The 23,075-nt window shown below is 44.3% G+C and overlaps 1 protein-coding gene across 1 annotated transcript; it reads right to left on the bottom strand.

The window, feature by feature from the left end:
• Positions 1-414: 414 nt before the first annotated feature.
• On the bottom strand, positions 415-22,752 carry LOC123751581 (F-box DNA helicase 1; the record flags this gene model as incomplete). The annotated part of the gene is made up of 10 exons (XM_069320989.1): positions 415-529; positions 1,690-1,787; positions 1,987-2,922; positions 6,610-6,738; positions 7,310-7,384; positions 10,872-11,013; positions 18,608-18,694; positions 20,769-20,962; positions 21,919-22,086; positions 22,603-22,752. Coding segments are annotated over 10 exons (2,094 nt in total), but the record flags the coding sequence as incomplete, so codon positions are not given.
• Between the last annotated feature and the right edge of the window lie 323 nt (positions 22,753-23,075).

Genomic DNA, 23,075 nt, shown 5'->3' with positions numbered 1-23,075 from the left:
CTGGCGTTAATCTAATAATTTTTTTAGGTTTCGATGTGAATCTGAGATTTCAAAGGTCAGGTAATAGTCAACACAGTTTTTAAGGTCAGGTCTTAATCTTCTGATTTTGAAGGTTGTTTATTAGTCTACTGAGCTTTGAAGGTCAGGTATTAGTTTACTGAGCTTTGAAGGTCAGGCACTAGTTTACTTTGCTTTGAAGGTCAGGTATTAGTTTACTGAACTTTGACGGTCATTTAGTAGTGTAATGTGCTTTGAAAATAAGGTGTTTGTCTACTAATCTTGAAAGATCATGGGTTAGGCACCAAAGCTTTGAACAATAGATTTCAGTCTAATGAGCTATTTAGGTCAGGAAATATTCAACTGAGCTTTAAATGTCTGCTATTAGTCTGCAGACCTTTGTAACAAAATAATTACCCATCTCATTGCGTTCTCGTTGTAGAGGGTTGATTCGTGCTGCTTCCCAGTGATCAACCTTAAGCGGGAGGCTCGAGCAAAGATTTGCATTTCAGCACCTTCTATTCCAGTGATTCTGAAACAATATTATTCATGAAGAAAAATATATGAATTTCAATAGAAGAATAAAGGTAATTAAAACATTAATATTAATGCTTTGTTAGTTGATGCACCGCTAACAACTCACACACCATTAACAACTCAGAGCACCACCAACAACCCACAGCCTCACTAACTCACAGTACAACTAACAACTTGATGCCCAAGTAACAACTCAAAACACCACTATCAACTCACAACATCACTTAAAACTCACAGCACCACTAACATCTCACAGCACCACTAGCAACTCACAGCACCACTAACAACTCACAGCACCACTAACAACTCACAGCACCACTAACATCTCACAGCACCACTAACAACTCACAGCACCACTAACATCTCACAGCACCACTAACAACTCACAGCACCACTAACAACTCGCCGCACCACTAACAACTCACAGCACCACTAACAACTCACAGCACCACTAACAACTCACAGCACCACTAACAACTCACAGCACCACTAACAACTCACAGCACCACTAACAACTCACAGCACCACTAACAACTCACAGCACCACTAACATCTCACAGCACCAGTAACAACTCACAGCACCACTAACAACTCACAGCACCACTAACAACTCACAGCACCACTAACAACTCACAGCACCACTAACAACTTGATGCAGCACTAACAACTCACAGCACCACCTAACAACTTGATGCACCACTAACAACGTTATGTACAATTAACAACATAATGTCCCACTAACAACTCAAAACACCACTATCAACTCACAACATCACTTAAAACTCACTGCACCACTAACATCTCACAGCACCACTAGCAACTCACAGCACCACTAACAACTCACAGCACCACTAACAACTCACAGCACCACTAACAACTCACAGCACCACTAACATCTCACAGCACCACTAACAACTCACAGCACCTCTAACATCTCACAGCACCACTAACAACTCACAGCACCACTAACAACTCACAGCACCACTAACATCTCACAGCACCACTAACAACTCACAGCACCACTAACAAATCACAGCACCACTAACAACTCACAGCACCACTAACAACTCACAGCACCACTAACATCTCACAGCACCACTAACAACTCACAGCACCACTAACAACTCACAGCACCACTAACAAATTGTTTCTCACCTGGTGAGGCTTGTGACTACTGCGTTTGTTGCACACCCGTCGCTCATATATCCTCCGGGAAACCGGTAACCTTTATCAGATATGTAGTATGACAGTGCCTAAAAATTATATACAAAATTAAGTATATTCAAGATTATGTGACATCTTTCTCCTATATAAGAAATATAATATATCATGTATCATTACTATTTTCAAGTCCGGCAATTATATATTACACAAAATTACCACTTAATATATATAATACCTTTGAACAAAAATCATGACAAGAGTTTATTAAAAAAGTGATTGCGAGGGTACCTTAATTATGAGCGGGGAGGGCGAGGGGGTGACGGGGGCGTGGCACCACAGACACACAACGCTCTCCTGGACGCTCTTCCTCGCTACTAACACGTCCAGCTCGTCATGGGCGGAAAGGAGGGCATAGAGAACCGCATTGTTGATGGTTAAGAACTTCTTGGCTCGTGTCGAGGACACATACGCCTGCCTCGACATTTCATCATTATATGCATATAAGTCATGTAAGTTGAATAATAGGTTAATAATGCCATCTGTCAATATAACCCAGTCCCAGTCAAGTCCTTTGGCCATGTGAACGGTACTGAAGCATATATCTGCCTCGGATGCCTCTGTGTTGCACCTCTGAGTAAGCAGAGTCACGTGATAGGGTGTCCTACTCCCACTGTAATGGAACATATTAATTTTGGAAAGTAGCTCCCGGTCTTCACACGTTTTAGCAAAGTTCGTAAGGTCGGCTATGGTTTCGAACTTGGCCACTAATGGATTCTGAATATTTGCTGATTCTCTTGTGGCAAGACCCTCCTGAATTTGATTTAAATTAAATATGTCCATAACATCGTCATATCCATACTTACTCAATCCACCAGCAAATGTCATGGATGCTGCAGTGTACTCTTTATCCTCACACATCTTCGTGGCTATTCTATAAAGTTCCGTATTTGTCATAGCTATATAAGCCCTTTTGAGTTTTGAGCTTGGGTCAAAAAGTTTAGGATCTGGAGCATGGACAAATGAGTCTTTTTTTCTTGCTCCGACGACAGTCCGGTGGGGAACCAATAGGCGAGCCTCCAGAGCACATTGTGCTACATATGACACCTCCGGTCCGAACCTGAAGGACTGGCTGAGGGAAAACTTGTGAGTGGCTGTCACCTTATCCAGGGCGCTGACTGTCCCTCCGAAGAAGCGCAGCTGTTGGCAAGAGTCTCCCACAAACACCTGAAACATAAACAACAACACAATTCAATGACAACTGTCACCAGATGAAAATCTGCGCACAATAGATATATATGAAATATCACCCAGTACCAAGTAAATGAAGGGTGACGGAGTATAGGGTTGATGACAGCCAGCACCACATCATAGAAGGGTGACGGAGCATAGGGCAGATGACAGCCAGCACCGCGTCATAGAAGGGTGATGGAGTATAGGGTAGATGACAGCCAGCACCATATCATAGAAGGGTGATGGAGTATAGGGTAGATGACAGCCAGCACCACATCATAGAAGGGTGATGGAGTATAGGGTAGATGACAGCCAGCTCCACGACAAGGAAGGGTGGCGGAGTATAGGGTAGAATACAACCAGCACCCGTTAAGGAAGGGTGATAGAGTATTGGGTGGATTAGAGCAAACACCACATAAAGGAAGGGTTACGTATTTTAGGGTAGATAATAGTCTGCACCACTTCAAGAAAGGGTGACGGTGTATAGGGTAGTTGACAGTCAGCACCACATAAAGGAAAGGTGACAGAGTATATGGTAGATGACAGGAAGCACCGCCTAAAGGAAGGGTGACATAGAATAGGGTAGTTGGCAGCCGACACTAAGGCAAGGAAGGGTCATGGAGAATAGGGTATATGACAGCCAGCACCACATCATGGAAGGGTGACGGAGTAAAGAGTAGATGACAGCCAACACCACGTCATGCAAAGGTGATGGAGTGTAGGGTAAATGACAGCCAGCACAGCGTAAACGAAGGGTGACAGAGTGTATGGTAGTCGACAGCCAGCACCACGACATGGAAGGGTGATGGATTATAAAGTAGATGACAGACAGCTCCACTTCAAGGAAGGGTGACGGAGTATAGGGAAGATGAGATCCTACACCACATAAAGGAAGGGTTATGAAGAATAGGGTAGATTGACAGTCAGCACCACTTCAAGGGTGATAGCTTACAGGGTAGATGACATCCAGCACCGGTTAAAGGAAGGATGACGGTGAAAAGGTTAGATGACAGCCGGCACCACATCAAGGAAAGGTGACAGAGCATATGTTAAATGACAGGAGCTCAACGTAAAGGAAGGGTGCCGGAGAACAGGGGAGATGATTACCAACACCACGTCAAGGAAGAGTGGCAGAGTATAGGGTAGATGACAGCATGCACCACAGAAAGGAAGGGTGATGGAGTATAGGGTAGATGTCAGCCAAAACCATGTAAAGGAATAATGATGGAGTATAGGGTAAATGATAGCTACCACAACGTAAAGGAAGGGTAACGGAGTATAAGGTACATGACAGCCAACACCACTTAAACGAAGGGTGACTAAGTGTAAGGTTGACGACAGCCTGCAACATGTCAAGGAAGGGTGGCGGATTATAGGATAGATGACAGGCAGCACCACGTCAAGAAAGGGCAACGGAGCATTGGGTAAATGTTAGCCAGCACCACGTTATGGAAGTTTAAAGGAGTATAGGGTAGAAGACTGCCATCGCCACGTCAAGGAAGGGTGACGGTGTGTTGGATAGGTGACAGCCAGCACCATGTTGGAAGGGTGACGGAATATAATGTTGATGACAGCAAGCACCACGTCAAGGAAGGGTAATGGAGTATAGCATAGATGACAGTTAGCAATACGTCAAGGAAGGGTGACGGAGTACAGGGTAGATGACAGTCAGCACCACCAAATAAAAGGGTTAAGGAGTATACAGTAGATGACATCCAGCACACCATAAAAGAAGGGTGACGTAAAGAAGTAAAGAAAGTAGATGATTGCTAGCACCCCATCAACGTTGGGTGACGGAGTATAGAGTAGATGACAGGCAACATCACAGAATTTAATATTCGTGAAGTATAGAGTAGATGACAGCCAGCACCATGTAAAGGATGGGCGACTGATTATAAGGCAGATGACAGCCAGCACCATCTAATACAAGGGCTAAGGAGTATACAATAGATGACAGCCAGCACCACGTAAAGGAAGGGTGACGGAGTATAGGGTAGATGAAAGCCAGCACAACATAAAGGAAGGGTGACGGAGTATAGGGTAGATGAAACCAGCACAACACAACGGAAGAGTAACGGAGTATAGGGTAGATGAAAGCCAGCACAATATAATGGAAGGGTGAAGGAGTTTATAATAGATGACAGCCAGCACCACGTAGAGGGTGCTGTGTGAGAATGTAGGATAGTGGGCAGCTAGCATCACGTAGGAGAATGTAGGGCACTGGGCAGCCAGCATCACGTAGGAGATTATAGGGCACTGGGCAGCCAGCATCACGTAGGAGAGTGTAGGGTAGTGGCAGGCAGCATCAGGTAGGGGAGTGTAGGGTAGTAGGCAGCCAGCATCACGTAGGAGAGTTTAGGGTAATGGGGAGTTAGCATCACGTAGGAGAGTTTAGGGTAGTGGGCAGCCAGCGTCACGAAAGAGGGTGTTAGAAAGTGTATGAAAATTGGAAGCCAGCATCATGTCTCCTCTCCGGCATGCCTCCTCAGACCTCTCACTCGACAATCTCTCCGATCTAAATATAACTCGCCTGCCCTCTGTCCACCCTCCTCAGCAGTTCTCCAGCTGTTTTCCTTCTCTCTACAGCGTCGTCGTCCAATGCCCTGACCCCTGACTTGTCTGCCATCCTTCTTTCACTCTCACCCGCATCCCTCCTCTCTCCTCCAGTCCTCTTCCATTCTCTCTTTTCTCACCAGGTCCCTCACTCGCATCTCCCTTCTCTCCCCAGCTGCTCTACCCATTCCCTTGTCTTCCCTGCTGTTCTTCCCTCTCCCTTATCTCTCCTGCCGCTATTCACTGTTCTCTCCCATGATGCTCGACCCTCTTAGATCTCTCCCTGCTGCTCTACCCTCTCCGTTCTCTCGTCTGCTGCTCTACCCTCTCCGTTCTCTCGCCTGCTGCTCTACCCTCTCTGTTCTCTCCCCCCTGCTGCTCTACCCTCTCTGTTCTCTCGCCTGCTGCTCTACCATCTCCGTTCTCTCGCTTGCTGCTCTACCCTCTCCGTTCTCTCCCACTGCTGCTCTACCCTCTCCGTTCTCCACGCGCTGCTCTACCCTCTCAGTTCTCTCCCTTTCTGCTGCTCTACCCTCTCCGTTCTCTCCCTGCTGCTGCTCTACCCTCTCCGTTCTCTCCCACTGCTGCTCTACCCTCTCCGTTCTCCACCCGCTGCTCTACCCTCTCCGTTCTCTCCCTTTTTGCTGCTCTACCCTCTCCGTTCTCCCCCTGCTGCTCTACCCTCTCCGTTCTCTCCCTCTGCTGCTCTACCCTCTCCATTCTCTCCCCCCTGCTGCTCTACCCCTCTCCGTTCTCTCGCCTGCTGCTCTACCCTCTCCGTTCTCTCCCCTGCTGCTCTACCCTCTCCGTTCTCTCCCCTGCTGCTCTACCCCTCTCCGTTCTCTCGCCTGCTGTTCTACCCTCTCCTTTCTCTCCCCTTCTGCTCTACCCTCTCCGTTCTCTTCCCTGCTGCTCTACCCTATCCGTTCTCTCCCCTGCTGCTCTACCCTATCCGTTCTCTCCCCTATCCGTTCTCTCCCTTGCTGCTCTACCCTCTCCGTTCTCTCCCCTGCTGCTCTACCCTCTCCGTTCTCTCCCCTGCTGCTCTACCCTCTCCGTTCTCTCCCTTGTGGCTCTACCTCTCCGTCTCTCCCCTGCTGCTCTTCCTCTCCGTTCTTCCCTACTGACCTTCGCACAGTGTTGGTTGAGGAGGATATCCAAGACGGCATCATTGATGTCCTCTGCTCCGTCGACCAGCAACACGTCATACCCCTGGATACGAGGCTTCGTTAGCTGCCAGGCCTTCACCAGTCCGTCCTGTTGACAACACACAGCCGTCACACGTGCTCGCACCACAACATTTATATAAATGGAAAACATACCATCTGTCAGTTGGGTAACAATGGGAAGTATGCGATCCATCAGTGTTATTAAATTGGAAAATGTCACAAAGTTTCCCAGTTTTCCAGTACACCTCTCCTGGCTGCTGATTTCCCATTTTTTTTTTTTTGAGATATATACAAGAGTTGTTACATTCTTGTACAGCCACTAGTATGCGTAGCGTTTCGGGCAAGTCCTTAATCCTATGGTCCCTGGAATACGATCCCCTGCCGCGAAGAATCGTTTTTTCATCCAAGTACACATTTACTGTTGCGTTAAACAGAGGCTACAGTTAAGGAATTGCGCCCAGTAAATCCTCCCCGGCCAGGATACGAACCCATGACATAGCGCTCGCGGAACGCCAGGCGAGTGTCTTACCACTACACCACGGAGACTGCTAAAGAAATTTCAAGAAAGTGGATTACAACACTGTCAATAACACACCTGTGTCATGGACACCTGCAGCCTGGCCGAGCACTTGTTACAACACTGTTCATAACTCACTCACCTGTGTCATGGAAATTTGCTGCCTCTCCCAGCACCTGTTCATCTCCATCCACACTGACTCGGCAAGTGACAGGACCTGACAATACAAAATTCAAATATAAACACAAAGTACATCGCAGATCAGTTATCGTCACTGTAACTACAGCGGAACATAATGCAATAGTTCTGCACTTGACCTTGCATCTATATGTGAAGATACAGGAAAATATTCTCCTCTAGCGCATGAGGGCAGTATGATCATCTAGTGATTAAACTTTCCTCCCACGTGGACACAAGAGCGTGTCCGACGGGGTCCACTTTAAGTTGCCCATATTGTATTGTTGGACATATTTTTATGTCCGACGAACAAATATTTCTATAAAATTCAAATCTTATCTGATCGACTTGGGGATAGTATGAACATGTTTGCCATAAAATTTACGTTTTCTTTAGTAGCCACATAGCCTATTTGGGAGAACGGCAGTGTTGTATCGTGGTAAGGCTATTGTAGATCGCCGATGTGAGGTAACAGATAACACTTCGCCCACTTCCCACACTCTTGCGGGTGGGCTGGCGGTCCTCATTCTTCATTTATATGCATATGTTCGTGTAGGGAATTTTATTGCGTTTTCAAAGATACTAAATTTAACGCTGTAGGACAAGTGTGGAGTTGACAACCCTGAAAAGAATGGAAACATCTCGTCGCTGTTTGGGCTAGTGATCGACGTAGTTTCTTTATTGGTAGTGGTTTAAATCACAGTTTGATGACATTTTATACATATGTTTTTCTAGAACATTCTATTGCGAACACATTGGTACAAAAATGAAATGTGTACATCAAAAATTAAGATCAGAACAGTGAAAAGAGTATACACTTTTCAGTGTTTCCGCTGGATCCCCCGAAACGCCAAGAGCACTTTGCGCTTAGTTTTTCCTTGTTCGCCGGGAGGCTGAAAGTGTTATATTAATTAACTTAAATTAAATTAGTTAAGAGAAACATGATTCTCTAAGGGAAGTATGTACCTCTAGGGATGTATGCTTCCCTAGCGCTTAAGGGAAATATACTCATTTGGCACTCAAGGGAAAGTATGCTACTTTGTTACTTAGGGAAAATATGCCCTCTTAGCGCCCAAAGGAAAATATGCTCATCTAGCATCCTAGGGTAAGTGTACATCACCAGTGATTCCGGGTAAGTGAAAAGTTCCCCTCCAGTGGAAAGTTGTAGCCAGTATTCCTCTCATGTGGAAAGATGCAGCCAAGATTCCTCTTAAGTAACGAGCTCCAAACCACATTCCCAGTAAGTTGCAGCCAGCATGCCTTTTATATGAGGAGCTACAGACTACATTCACTTTAAGTGATGTTTACAGACCACATTCACTCCTCATGTAGAGAGTTGCAGCCAATATTTCCTTCAAGTGACAAGTGAAAAAATACACCAAACATTCCCCTCAAGTGCATAAATACAGCAAACATTTCCCTCAAGTGGCCAGTTGCAGCCAACATTCCCCTGAAGTGGATAAATACAGCAATCATTCCCCTCATGTGGAGAAATACAGCAGATATTCCCTCTAAGTCGGGAAATACAGCCAACATTTCCTATAAGCAGAGCTAAAGCCAATGATCTTCTCAGATTGAAAATTGCAACCAACTTTGCTCTCGTTGCACCCGACGACCTGCCATGTTCTGTAGTGTTGGTGAGAACCACAGCACCGAGGACCCTTACTCAGCCGGAGTGTGTTCCTGTTCCACATTTACTTCAAGTTGCTGGTGTTCAGATCAATGGATTCACGACAGGTGATACGGCAGGCCGATAGACGGACGACATGAGACTCTCCACTCTATTCCACAATGCTTGGGAGACCAGTGGGGAGTTTGGTGTCCTTTATCTTGGTATTGGGATTCCATTTTAGTGATTGCAAAAAGGGAACAAGAGTTGCAATGATTATTGCATTCAAGTGGAGAGCAATAGTCCGCATTCCTTTTCAAGTGGTAGAATAAACAACATTCCCTTCAAGTCGAAAGTTATAGCCAAACTTTTCCCTTAAGGTGAGAGTTACAGTCAACAATTCACTCAGTTGGGAGAGTTACAGCCAACATTTCCCTCACGTGGAGAATTATATTCAACATTCACCTCAAATGGAGTTACCAACACAATTTCTGTTTTGTACTTGTCTAGTAGGTCAGTGAAACAGTGAGATGAGAGTTACCTTTATACATAACGTTTCGTCGTTTAAGGGATTAATCCAGACTAACATAGCATCACGTATGTCTGCTACAACTCATACCTTCTCCCCATCTGAGGAAAAAAACCTCATCTTTTCTTTGTCACATAATATTATTCATTAAATCAACAATGAGTTCGCAGTTGTCAAGGTTGTCTTTACTGTATACATTGATGCATTACTTGTACTACCGTTGTGTCTCTTTGCTACTTCCTGAATGCACTAAATGCAAAAAAAAACAGTTGCTTTCTCTAATGTCAGTGGAGTCCTCTTGAGGTGATACCCCGTCAACAATGTGTCAACACATCTTGCCTTGACACGCACTGGACCAACACGTTAACTTACCAGCACAACAACATATTGGACTAACCTCAACATGTACTGAACCTGTATTTATATTACAAACTCACCAACATATCGGACTAACCCTCAACATGGACTGAACCTACACACTATATATTACAGACTCAGCAACATATTAGACTAACACTCAACATGGACTGAACCTTCACATTATATTACAGACTCATCAACATTTTGGATTAACCATTTACATGGACTGAACCTACACTTTATATTACAGACTCGCCAACATATTGGACTAAACTTCTACTTAAACTGAACCTACACATTATATTACAGACTCAACAATATATTGGACTAACTTTCTACATGGACTGAACCTACACCTTATTACAGACTCAACACCACGTTAGACTATCCTTCAATATGGACTGAACCTACACATTACATTACAGACTCACCAACATATTGGACAAACCATCCACATGGACTGAGCCTATACATTATTTTACAGACCCACCAACAAATTAGACTAACACTCAACATGGACTGAACCTACACATTATATTAAGGACTTATCACAAATTGGACTAACACTCAACAGGAACTGAACCTACACATTATACTACAGACTTAACAACATATTGGACTAACACTCTACATGGATTGAACCTTCATATTATTTTACAGACTCACCAATATATTGGACTAACACTCAACATGGGCTGAGCCTACACATTATAATGCAGACTCACCAACATATTAGACTAACCATCTACATGGATTGAACCTACACATTAATTTACAGACTCACCGATATACTGGACTTACGATCTACATGGACTGAACTTAGACATTATATTATAGGCTCACCAGCATATTGGATTAACACTTTACATGACGGAACCTACACATTATATTACAGATTCAACGACATATTAGACTAACCTTCCACATGGACTGAACCTACATTATATTACAGACTCACCAACATATTTTACTAACACTTAACATGGACAAACCTACACATTATATTACACACCAACAAATTGGACTAACCTTATATCGACATTCGTCCGTCAGGGTCTCAATTTCCCAAATATGGCGCGTGTCGTTGGGCACGTGCTGCAGGGTGATGTACTCGTTCGAGGAACTCATGAAGCAATCAATAGTTCTTCTTACCAAGTCAAGAGTCTTAGAGCTGTAAGTTGTTGGAAAAGTGTACAACACTTATTAGGGTTTACACAAGTTATTGACAGATTGTACACAAGTTATTGGCAGAGTATTCAAAAGTTATATGAAGAGTTCACACAAGATATTGAAAGAGTGTACACATGTTATTGTAATAGTGACACAAGTTATTGGCGAATATTCAAACGTTATTAGGGAATATTCAAACGTTATTGGGGAATATTCAAACGTTATTGGGAAATTTTCAAACGTTATTGGCGAGTGTACAAATTTTTTTTTTTTTTTTTGAGATATATACAAGAGTTGTTACATTCTTGTACAGCCACTAGTACGCGCAGCGTTTCGGGCAAGTCCTTAATCCTATGGTCCCTGGAATACGATCCCCTGCCGCGAAGAATCGTTTTTTCATCAAGTACACATTTTACTGTTGCGTTAAACAGAGGCTACAGCTAAGGAATTGCGCCCAGTAAACCTCCCCGGCCAGGATACGAACCCATGACAAAGCGCTCGCGGAACGCCAGGCGAGTGTCTTACCACTACACCACGGAAACTGTTCACCACGGAAATATTGGAATGTGTACACAAGTTATTGGAAGTGTACACAAGTTGTTGGAAGAGTGTATACAAGTTATTGGAATAGTGCAAACAAGTTATTTATTACTGTACTGCGATTATAGCCACCAGGCAGCCCTATAGAGTAAGTGTAGCCACCAGTCATCTCAGTACTGTGATTGAAACAAGCAGGCAGCCTGTAGTGTGAGTGTAACTATCTGGCACCCTTATAGTGTGAGTGCACCCACCAGGCAGCCCTGTAGTGTGTGTGTAGCCACCAGGCAGCCCTGAAATGTGATTATAGCCACCAGTCTGCCATGCAGAGTGAGTATGACCACCAGGCCGCCCTGAAATGTGAGTGTACAATCCAGGCAGTCTTGTAGTGTGGATGTAGCCACCAAGCTGCCATGTAATGTGTAATAAAGCTGCCCTGTAGTGTGATTGTAGACCCCATGCAACTCAGTAGTGTTCTTGTAGCCACCAGGCAGCCTTGTAGTGTGACTGTAGTCACCAGGCCACCCTGTAGTGTGAGTGTAGCCACCAGGCTGGGCTGTAGTGTGAGTGTAGCCACGAAGCTGTTCTGTAGTGTACCTTGTAGCCTCCAGACAGCCCTGAAGTATGGATGTAGCCACCAAACTGCCCTGTAGTGAGAGTCTAGCCATCAGGCAGCCCTGAAGTGTCAGTGTAGCCACCAGGAAACTTTGTAGTGAGATTGTATCCAATAGGTAGCCTTGTTCCACTAAACATTTTCCCGTTTTCAAAACGTGCTTAAAACGACATTTCATTGTTTTGGGTACGTTTTAAATTACATTTAATATACATGTTTTTAGAATTTAAAAGTACACGTATAAAACATGAGGTCATAACGTTTTAATAAATGTTTTAAATGTTATGCGATAACGTTTTGGAGCAGAAGTTTTTAAAATGATAGTTCTAATTTTTATTTATTGCAATTATTAGGAAAAATTATCTTTATTGCATTTAGAAAAATGAAGAGAGGGAGAAGAGAGAGATACAGCAAAATAGAGAAAGAGAGAGATGGAGACAGACAGATAAGAGAGAGATATAGAAGAGAGAGAGCTTAGAGGGAGAGAGAGAGAGAGAGAGAGAGAGACAGAGAGAGAGAGAGAGAGAGAGAGAGAGAGAGAGAGAGAGAGAGAGAGAGAGAGAGAGAGAGAGAGAGAGAGAGAGAGAGAGAGAGAGAGAGAGAGAGAGAAAGGGAGAGAGAGAGAGAGAGAGAGAGAGAGAGAGAGAGAGAGAGAGAGAGAGAGAGAGAGAGAGAGAGAGAGAGAGAGAGAGAGAGAGAGAGAGAGAGAGAGAGAGAGAGAGAGAGAGAGAGAGAGAGAGAGAGAGAGAGAGAAGAACTTGGAGAGATAGAGAAAGAGAAAGAAAGAGAGAGAGAGAGAAGAAGAACTTGGAGAGATAGAGAAAGAGAGAGAGATAAGAGAAGAGAGAAGAACTTGGAGAGAGAGAGAGAGATAAGAGAAAGAGAGAAGAACTTGGAGAGAGAGAGAGATAAGAGAAAGAGAGAACTTGGAGAGAGAGAGAGACAGGGCTGCTATCGTGCTGGTCGCTAGGCTTCTGCCAGGGGTTAGCTATCCCTGTATATGATTGTTGGAGACCCCGGGCAGCATGTGGCAGAAGTCCTCTGCCAGTGTGTAGCTGGAGAGCGATAGTGGAGAATAGGCACCTCGTGATACTGTGTCGGTGGACTGGCCCACGTATAAGGTGAACTCGCTAATGTTTCTCAGTACGTGTGGACGAGGTACTAGGTGGTGGAAACACTGGGGTTGACGAATACTGCATAGTGTGCGTTTTGTGTGTCGTGTGTGCAAGTGACACTATTGTAAATAAGTATAGTAATAGTCTATTTATTCAAATATTTTATTGGTGAAAGTGTAAATATATTGGTAAAGGAAATAGTGTTTTGTTCATCCCCCTTTTCTCTATTGCACAATATAACCAATTCCTAAGAGCGTACTACTGACTTGGGGTCGGATACACTGAAAGAGGTTCTTCCATCAGGAACCCGGTTACTGGTCCTAAGTGACTGTAACAGTGAGTGTAGCAACCAAGCAGCCCTGTAGTGGGAATGTGGACACCAGACAGCAAGAAAGAAAGCGGTTACAGCCCCGCTCCTGTGCCAGGTAAGTCCACTACGGGCTCACCATAGCCCGTGCTACTTGGTACTAGTTCTGAAAAGCTGAATCTAAAACAACAACAGCAAAAAAGTCTGAGTGTTGTCACCAGGCAGCTCTATATAGTGAGTGTAGGCTCTGTTGTTATTGTTTAAGATTCATCTGCAGGGAACAAAAAGTTCCAAGTAGCACGGGATATGGTGAGCCCGTAGTGGACTAACCTAGCACAGGAACGGGGCTGTAATGTGTAGCCACTAGACAGCCCTGTAATGTGAATGAAGCCACCAGGCAGCCCCTGTAGTGTGATTGTAGCCACCAGGCGACCTTGTAGTGTGAGTGTAGTCACAATGTAGCCTTGACGTATGAGTGAAGCCAACAGGCAGCATTGTGGTGTGAGTGTTGCCAACAGGCAGCCTTATAATGTGAGTGCAGCAAACAAGGAGCACTGAAATGTGAATATAGCCTCCGGGCAGCACCTTAATGTGAGTGTAGCCACCAGGGAGCCCTGTAATATGAGTGTAGCCACCAGGGAGCCCTGTAATATGAGTGTAGCCACCGGACAGCACTGAAGTTTGTGTATAGCCACAAGGCAACCTTGATGTGTGAATATAGCTACCAGGTAGACCTGTAGTGTGAGTATAGGTACCAGGCAGACCTGTAGTGTGAGTGTGGCCACCACGCAGCCCTGTAATGCGTGTTTAGCCATCAGGCAGCTCTGGAGTGTGAGTGTAGCCACAAGGGAGCCCCTGTAGTGTGAGTGTAGCCAAATGGCAGCTCTGGAGTGAGAGTGTAGCCACAAGGGAGCCCTGTAGTGTGAGTATAGCCACGTTGCAGCTCTGGAGTGTGAGTGTAGCCACAAAGGAGACCCTGTAGTGTGAACGTAGCCGACCAGGCAGCCTTGAAGGTTGAGTGTAGCCAAAAGGGAGCCTTGTAACGTGACTGTAGCCACCAAGAACCCTTTAGTGTGAATGTTGCCACACGCAGCCTTGAAGTAAGAGTAGCCACCAGGGTGCCCTGTAGTCTGAGTGTAGCCTCTAGTAGTGCAATAATCTAGTGTATTACTCTAGTAGTGTAATAATCTAGTAGTGTATTACCCTAGTGGTATATTAACCTAATTGTGTAATAACAAAGAGGTGTAATAATCTAGTTTAATAACCTAATGTGTAATAATCTTTTTTAATAACCTAATGTGTAATATTCTAGTAGTGTAATAACATAGTGGTGTAATAATCTAGTAGTGTAATAACCTAGTGGTGAAATTATTTAGTGATGTAATATTCTAATTGTGTAATAACCTAGTGGTGTAATAATATAGTGGCTTAATAGTTATATATAATTTATAATATTTTAAATAAAATCCTAGTGCTTTAAAAACCTAGCTGTGTAATAAACAAGTAATGAAATATACTAGTAGTGAGACAACCTTGTGGTGTAATAACCTAGTGGTGAAATACCCTAGTGGTCTTAAAACCGAGTTTAGTATTAACTTGGTTTTGTAATTCCCTAGTGGTATAATGCACTAGTTGGGTAATAACCCTAGTGGTGAAAGAACCTTGCGGAGAATACCCAAGCGGTGTAATAAGCTAGTAGTGTAATAACCTTGTGGAGTAATAACATAATGGTGTAATATCCTAGTGGTGAAATAATCTAGTATTGTAATAATTTAGTGGAGTAATAACCTTGAGGTGTAATAACCAAATGGAGTAGTAGTGAAATAAGCTGGTGGTATAATAACCTAGAGTAGTAATAACCTATTGGATTAATAACCTATTAATGTACTAACCTCGAAGTGCAATAACCTAATTGAGTAGTAACCTAGTGGTGTAATAGCCAAGAGGTGTAGTAAGCTGGAAGTGTAATAACCTAGTGGCATAATAACCAATTGGCGTAATAAGCTAGTTGTGTAATAGCATAGTGATGAAATAACCTAGTGGTGTAAGAACCATGTAGAGTAATAGCTTAGTGGTGTAAGAACCATGTAGAGTAATAGCCTAGTGGTGTAAGAACCATGTAGAGTAATAGCCTAGTGGTGTAAGAACCATGTAGAGTAATAGCCTAGTGGAGTAAGAACCATGTAGAGTAATAACCTAGTGGTGTAAGAATCATGTAGAGTAATAACCTAGTGGTCACACACAGAGATCACACTAACGTGATGCATCAAATGAACAAATCCACAAGGGCAGTGACGAGGATTCGAACCTGCGTCTGGGAGCATCCAGACACTGCCTTAATCGACTGAGCTACGACAGGGTAAAATGGGTTGAAACCGAAGTTGTACTGAACTTACTGGATCCCGTAGCCTTTCCGAGGCACAAACCAGGCTTTTACACAATCCCCCCCCCCCCTGCACCCGAACAGAATGGATTTGTTCAACCTAGTGGTGTAATAATCTATTGGTGTAAAATCCTGCTGGTGTAGTAACCTTGTGGTGTAATACCCTAGTGGTGTAATAATCTATTTGCTTAATAACCTAGGGTTTAAAACCTACTTTTGTAATAAACCAGTGGTGAAATACCCTAGTGGTCTAAAAAACGAGTTTAGTATTATCTTGGTTTTGTGGTATAGTGGTATATATAGTATTATACCCTAGTGGTATAATACACTAGTTGTGTAAGGGTGAGAGGGTGTGTTAGCCGGAGCTCCTAAGTGTAGTTATATTATCATAGCAATATGGAAGTTGTAGTGAGGGACCTGATGACTCTAGTTGGAGCCCTGAAGACAGAGTTGGACTCTTTACGGGAGGAGGTACTACAGCTGAAACGACAACAAGAAGAAACGAAGGAGACCAGTAGTAAAAAGATCTCGTCTTGGAAAGTTGTAAAGTTCAGGGGAAGAAGAAGACTTTGATAAAGCCGCTACAGACACCCTAAGAACTTCTAATTCATTTGTCATATTGGAGGACGAGTGCTGTGGTGAGACTGCAGATCACGCGAAAGGGAAAGCAATGAAACGCAGGCCCCTCAGAGAGTAAAGGAAGTACCTAAGCGAACTTTAGTTGTGGGAGATTCCCAGATATGATATTTGGATAGAACGTTTTGTGCTAAAGATTGTGAATATCAAATAAATGTATTAAAACTATTTCACACAGATAGATATATTAGACGAGGAGGGGAGTAGCCATATATGTTAGGGACAATTTGAAATGTAGTCTCAAAGAAAGTTTTCAAAACTGAGCCACATACAGAAACTATTTGGATGGAATTAAACGAAAAAGCAAATAATATTATAATAGGAGTTATATATAGGCCACCAAATTTAGACAGAATGGAAGCAAAGCATCTATGGGATGAAATATCTAGAGCATCTATATCTAACAGTATTTATGTCATGGGTGACTCTAATTTTAGTGGAATAAACTGGTTAAACAAAACAGGGAATAATGAAGCAGAAGATTTTCTAGAATTAATTGACGATTGCTTCTTGCGCAACACATTAAGGAACCAACGCGGGGAAATAATATATTAGATTTAGTGTAAACTAACAGGGAAACACAAATTAAGGACATCGAAATAGGGAGTGAGCTAGGGAACAGTGATCATGAAGAAATCAGGTTTAGCATTGAATGGAATATATCTGTAGGAGAAAATTCTGTTAGTGCCTCACTTTCGAAAAGCTGATTTCAATAGCCTAACAAATTTTTTGGGTCAAATAGATTGGAAAGTTTTGGGAATAGGGTGTGGGCCTGTCTTGGAGCAAGACGTGAACCCAGCGATAGGTGACGTAAATGGGTTTTCGATGTGGATTCAAATTATATAACCTATTTAAAAATATTCTAAGCAAAGCCCAGGAATGTAGTATACCATATAAATTGAATAGATTGAATACTAATAATCCAAAGTAGATAACAAAGGATCTGAGGAACCTTATAGGTAAAAAGAGAGCGTGGTACAAAAAGGATTAAGAATTGGGAAGTCAGTTTAGAACAGGAATTCGTACAACTGGTTAGAAATACTAAAAAAGAGATAAAGAAAGCAAAAAGAAACTTTGAAGTTCGCATAGCAGAGCAAGCGAAGACAAATCCTAAAGGGTTTTCCAGCTATACCGGTTATATAGCTGGTTTTTCCAGCTATACCGGTTGTATAGCTGGAAAGGGTTTTTCCAGCTATACATGTTGTGTGTCACTATTAAGCTGTACAAGCAGCTGTCATACATGCTGGACATGCAGTGTATCACAGTTAAGCCGTACAAGCAGCTGTTATTCATGCAGAACATACAGTGTCACTGTTAAGCCGTAAAAGCAGGTATCATACATGCTGGACATGCAGTGATTCCCTGCATGTATGACAGTAGATGTCATAAATGCAGGAAATGCAGTGTATAACTGTTAAGCTGTACATGCAGCTGCCATACATGCTCGACATGCAGTGTATCACTGCTAAGCCGTACAAGCAGGTGTCATAAGTGCAGGACATACAGTGTGTCACTGTTAAGCCGTACAAGCAGGTGTCATACAAGCAGGACATACAGTGTGTCACTGTTAAGCCGTACAAGCAGCTATCATACATGCAGTGTGTCACTGTGAAGCTGTCATACATGCAGTACATCGTTAAGCTGTATATGCAAGATATACAGTGTGCCACTATTAAGCTGTAATAGCAGCTGTCATTCATGTAGGACAAACAGTACGTGTGTCCCTATTAAGCTGTACAATCAGCTACTATACATACAGGAGAGGCAGTGTTTCACTCATAAGCTATACAGATAGCTGTCATACATACAGATAATTAATTCCAAGGGAGTTAAGTGTCCAATGACTTAAATGATCAACATGAAACATAATATTATACCAGACTTTCACACATCAATTCTCTAATGTTTGTGATGACATTTAAATTAGACATTGAGAAAATAATGTAGTAATTTAGTGACCATATTTCAACACATCCTACTGTTCATTGCCTTTGCTGGTCTTACCTGGTTTTTGACTGGTTACATAAGTCGATGAACTTAGATATATCAATCAGACCAAATGTGTCCTCCAATTTATTAATTGACGAAAACCTGAAAAACAAAAGAACAAAACATTATTGAATAATAATTTCTTCCAAACCAACCATAAAGATTTGTTGCTCTTTTGAAATCCCTAATCCAAACACTGTAATGTCATATTTCTTGAAATATTAAGATAAATTTGTTTTGTCCATCACATTGATGAAGACTGGTGCGGGCGAATAGTTTCCTCATGAACCTGGAGAACAGCAGGAAGTTGCTTTAGTACAACCGCCATCAACTGTAGATCAGTCAGGTTCGTATATGACTATTACATTCCAAGGCCAAGAAGAGAGACGGAGTTAAGATCAAAACACGCGACAACAGCACTGCCAAGTGTTAGGTTCAGATAATCTTACACCAGCACCAGAGCTTTAGTTTGAGGCTCTAGTGTGCGTGTAGCCACCAGGCAGCCCTATAGTGTGAGTGAAGCGCCAGGCAGCCTATAGTGTGAGTGTAACCACCAGGCAGCCCTATAGTGTGAGTGTAACCACCAGGCAGCCCTGTAATGTGAGTGTAGCCGCCAGGCAGCCCTATAGTGTGGGTTGTAGCCACCAGGCAGCCCTATAGTATGAGTGCAGCAACCAAGCAGCCATGTAATGTGAGTGTAGCCACCAGGCAGCCCAATAGTGTGAGTGTAACCACCAGGCAGTCCTGTAATGTGAGTGTAGCCACCCGGCAGCCCTGTAGTGTGAGTGTGGCCACCAGACAGCCCTGTAATGTGAGTGTAGCCACCAGGCAGCCCTGCAGTGAGAGTGTAGCCAACAGGCAGCACTATAGTGTGGAGTTTAGCCACCAGGTAGCCCTATAGTGTGAGTGTAGCCACCAGGCAGCCCTATAGTGTGAGTGTAGCTATCAGGCAGCCCCTATAGTGTGAGTGTAGCTACCAGGCAGCACTATAGTCTGAGTGTAACCACCAGGCAGCCCTATAATGTGCGTGTAGCCACCAGGCCAGCCCTATAGTGTGGGTGTAGCCGCCAGGCTGCCCTATAGTGTAAGTGTAGCCACCAGGCAGCCCAATACTGTGCGTGTAGCAACCCGTTCTCGCAAATTTAATAAGTCAATATTGACTTATTAAATATGTGCATAGGTGACATACTTAACAATAGTTTCCCTTGAAAAGCTTCATAGAAAACACCGACCTTACCTAACCTACTTAGTATGTTAAGATAAGCATCTTATTGCTTCGTAATTACAATTATTACCTAACCTATACCTATAATAGGTTAAGTAACAATTGTAATTACGAAGCTATAAGATGCTTATTTTAAAATACTAAGTAGGTTAGGTAAGGTCGGTGTTTTCTATGAAGCTTTTCAAGGGAAACTATTATGTTTAGTATGTCACCTATGCACGCAACTAATAAGTCAATATTGACTTATTAAATTTGCGAGAACGGGTTGCGTGTAGCCACCAGGCAGCCCTATAGTCTGCGTGTAGCCGCCAGGCAGCCCTGTAATGTGAGTGTAGCCACCAGGCAGCCCTATAGTGTGAGTGTAGCCACCAGGCAGCCCTGTAATGTGAGTGTAGCCAACAGGCAGCCCAATAGTGTGAGTGTAACCACCAAGCAGCCCTGTAATGTGAGTGTAGCCACCCGGCAGCCCTGTAGTGTGAGAGTAGCTACCAGCAGCCCTGTAGTGTGAGTGTAGCCACCAGGCAGCCCTGTAATGTGAGTGTAGCCACCAGGCAGCCCTGTAGTGAGAGTGTAGCCACCAGGCAGCCCTATAGTGTGAGTGTAGCCACCAGGGAGCCCTATAGTGTGAGTGTAGCCACCAGGCAGCCCTATAGTGTGAGTGTAGCCATCGGGCAGCCCCTATAGTGTGAGTGTAGCCACCAGGCAGCCCTGTAGTGTGAGTGTAGCCACCAGGCTGCCTTGTAATGTGAGTGTAGCCACCAGGCACCCTGTAGTGTGAATGTAGCCACCACACAGCCCTGTAGTGTGATTGTAGCCACCAGGCAGCCCTGTAGTGTGAATGTAGCAACCAGGCAGCCCTGTAGTGTGATTGTAGCCACCATGCACCCTGTAGTGTGAATGTAGCCACCGGATAGCCAAATAGTATGATTGTAACCAGCATGCTCAACTTACTTTGTTCCAATTTGTGCTAAAGCCATAGACTGAGCAGTGTTCACCGTAACATTGATGGGGAATGTTTGTGAACATTGTTCTTCGAGTGACTTAGTGGGGACAAGCAGGAGAAACCTTGTGTGTGGTCGCTCTTGGCACAACTTCCGCAGGGTTGTAGTCTTGCCTGCTCCTTCAAAGGCGTCGATCTTCACAACCTGGACAATAATTATAACATTATTCACAAACTGGACAACCATCTTTAATGTCATTGACAATTAGCATATCTATTATTCTAGGTTTCAGACCCTAGACAACAAATTAAAAATATAATTCATAACCTGAACCACCAGTTATAACATAATTCACAGCCTTACAACAATTATAACATCCTCAAAGTTCAGGCAATTATTATATCATCATTCACAACCTTGACAACAATAATACAGTCATTCACAACATGGACGGGAAATATAACATCCATTGAAACCTGGACAACAATTATGACATCATTCACAACATGACAATTATTTTAGCATCATTCACAACCTGACAACAATTATCTGCTTGATTATAATATTACCTGCTTGCAGGCGATGAGTCACAATAACGTGGCTGAAGTATGTTGACCAGACCACACACTAGAAGTTGAAGGGACGACGACGTTTCGGTCCATCCTGGACCATTCTCAATCGACTTGAGAATGGTCCAGAACGGACCGAAACGTCGTCGTCCCTTCAACTTCTAGTGTGTGGTCTGGTCAACATTACCTGCTTGAATTATATCATTCTTCACAATCTGGACAACAATTATAACATTCTTCTCAACCCGGTACTGTAACTGTACAACCCGGTGTTTACTGTAAGTACACACGTAGTGACGTTACTTATATGACTGTCTTCTGTAAGTTCACAAGTAGTAACGTTACTTATATGACCGACAGTAAAAACACACATTGCGAAGTTACTTTCATGAATGGATCTAAGTACACACGGAATGATGCTACTTACTTGAATGGCTTTTGTAAGTGCACACGTAGTGACGTTACTTACATGACTGGCTGTAAGTACATACATTATGGCGTTACTTACATGACTGTCTTCAGTAAGTACACACACATTGTTACGTTACTTACATTACTGGCAGAAAGTGCAAACTAAAGGACGTTACTTACATGATTAGCTTTTATTTTATGATTGATGATTCTTAGTTGTTCTTGAGTAAGATGAAGAGTCTCGCTGTGGATGACCTTCTGTGTTCTATGTTGACCTGACGCCACCTGCTGCCGCTGTTGACCCACAGACACCTGCTGCCGCTGTTGACCCACAGACACCCGCTGCCGCTGTTGACCCACATACACCTGCTGCCCCTGTTGACCCACAGACACCTGCTGCCGCTGTTGACCCAAACACCTGCTGCCGCTGTTGACCCTCAGACACCTGCTGCCGCTGTTGACCCACAGACACCTGCTGCCGCTGTTGACCCACAGACACCCGCTGCCGCTGTTGACCCACATACACCTGCTGCCCTGTTGACCCACAGACACCTGCTGCCGCTGTTGACCCACAGACACCCGCTGCCGCTGTTGACCCACAGACACCTGCTGCCGCTGTTGACCCTCAGACACCTGCTGCCCCTGTTGACCCTCAGACACCTGCTGCCGCTGTTGACCCTCAGACACCTGCTGCCCCTGTTGACCCTCAGACACCTGCTGCCGCTGTTGACCCACAGACACCTGCTGCCGCTGTTGACCCTCAGACACCTGCCGCTGTTGACCCACAGACACCTGCTGCCGCTGTTGACCCACAGACACCTGCCGCTGTTGACCTACAGACACCTGCTGCCACTGTTGACCCACAGACACCTGCTGCCGCTGTTGACCCTCAGACACCCGCTGCCGCTTTTGACCCACAGACACCTGCTGGAGCTGTCGACCTTCAGACACCCGCTGCCGCTTTTGACCCACAGGCACCTGCTGCTGCTGTTGACCCACAGACACCTGCTGGAGCTGTTGACCCACAGACACCTGCTGCCGCTGTTGATCCTCAGACACCTGCTGCTGCTGTTGACCCTCAGACACCTGCCTCTGTTGACCCACAGGCACCTGCTGGAACTGTTGACCCACAGACACCTGCTGGAGCTGGTGACCCTCAGACACCTGCTGCAGCTGTTGACCCACAGACACCTGCTGCAGCTGTTGACCCACAGGCACCTGCTGGAGCAGGTGACCCTCAGACACCTGCTGCCACTGTTGACCCACAGACACCTGCTGCAGCTGTTGACCCCCAATCACCTGCTGTAGGTCTTCGTGATAATTTATTCCTGCAGTTC

This window comes from Procambarus clarkii, unplaced genomic scaffold (genome assembly GCF_040958095.1).
Source record: "Procambarus clarkii isolate CNS0578487 unplaced genomic scaffold, FALCON_Pclarkii_2.0 HiC_scaffold_1219, whole genome shotgun sequence".
NCBI lineage: Eukaryota > Metazoa > Arthropoda > Malacostraca > Decapoda > Cambaridae > Procambarus > Procambarus clarkii.
This window is presented reverse-complemented; position numbering and strand designations above follow the sequence as displayed.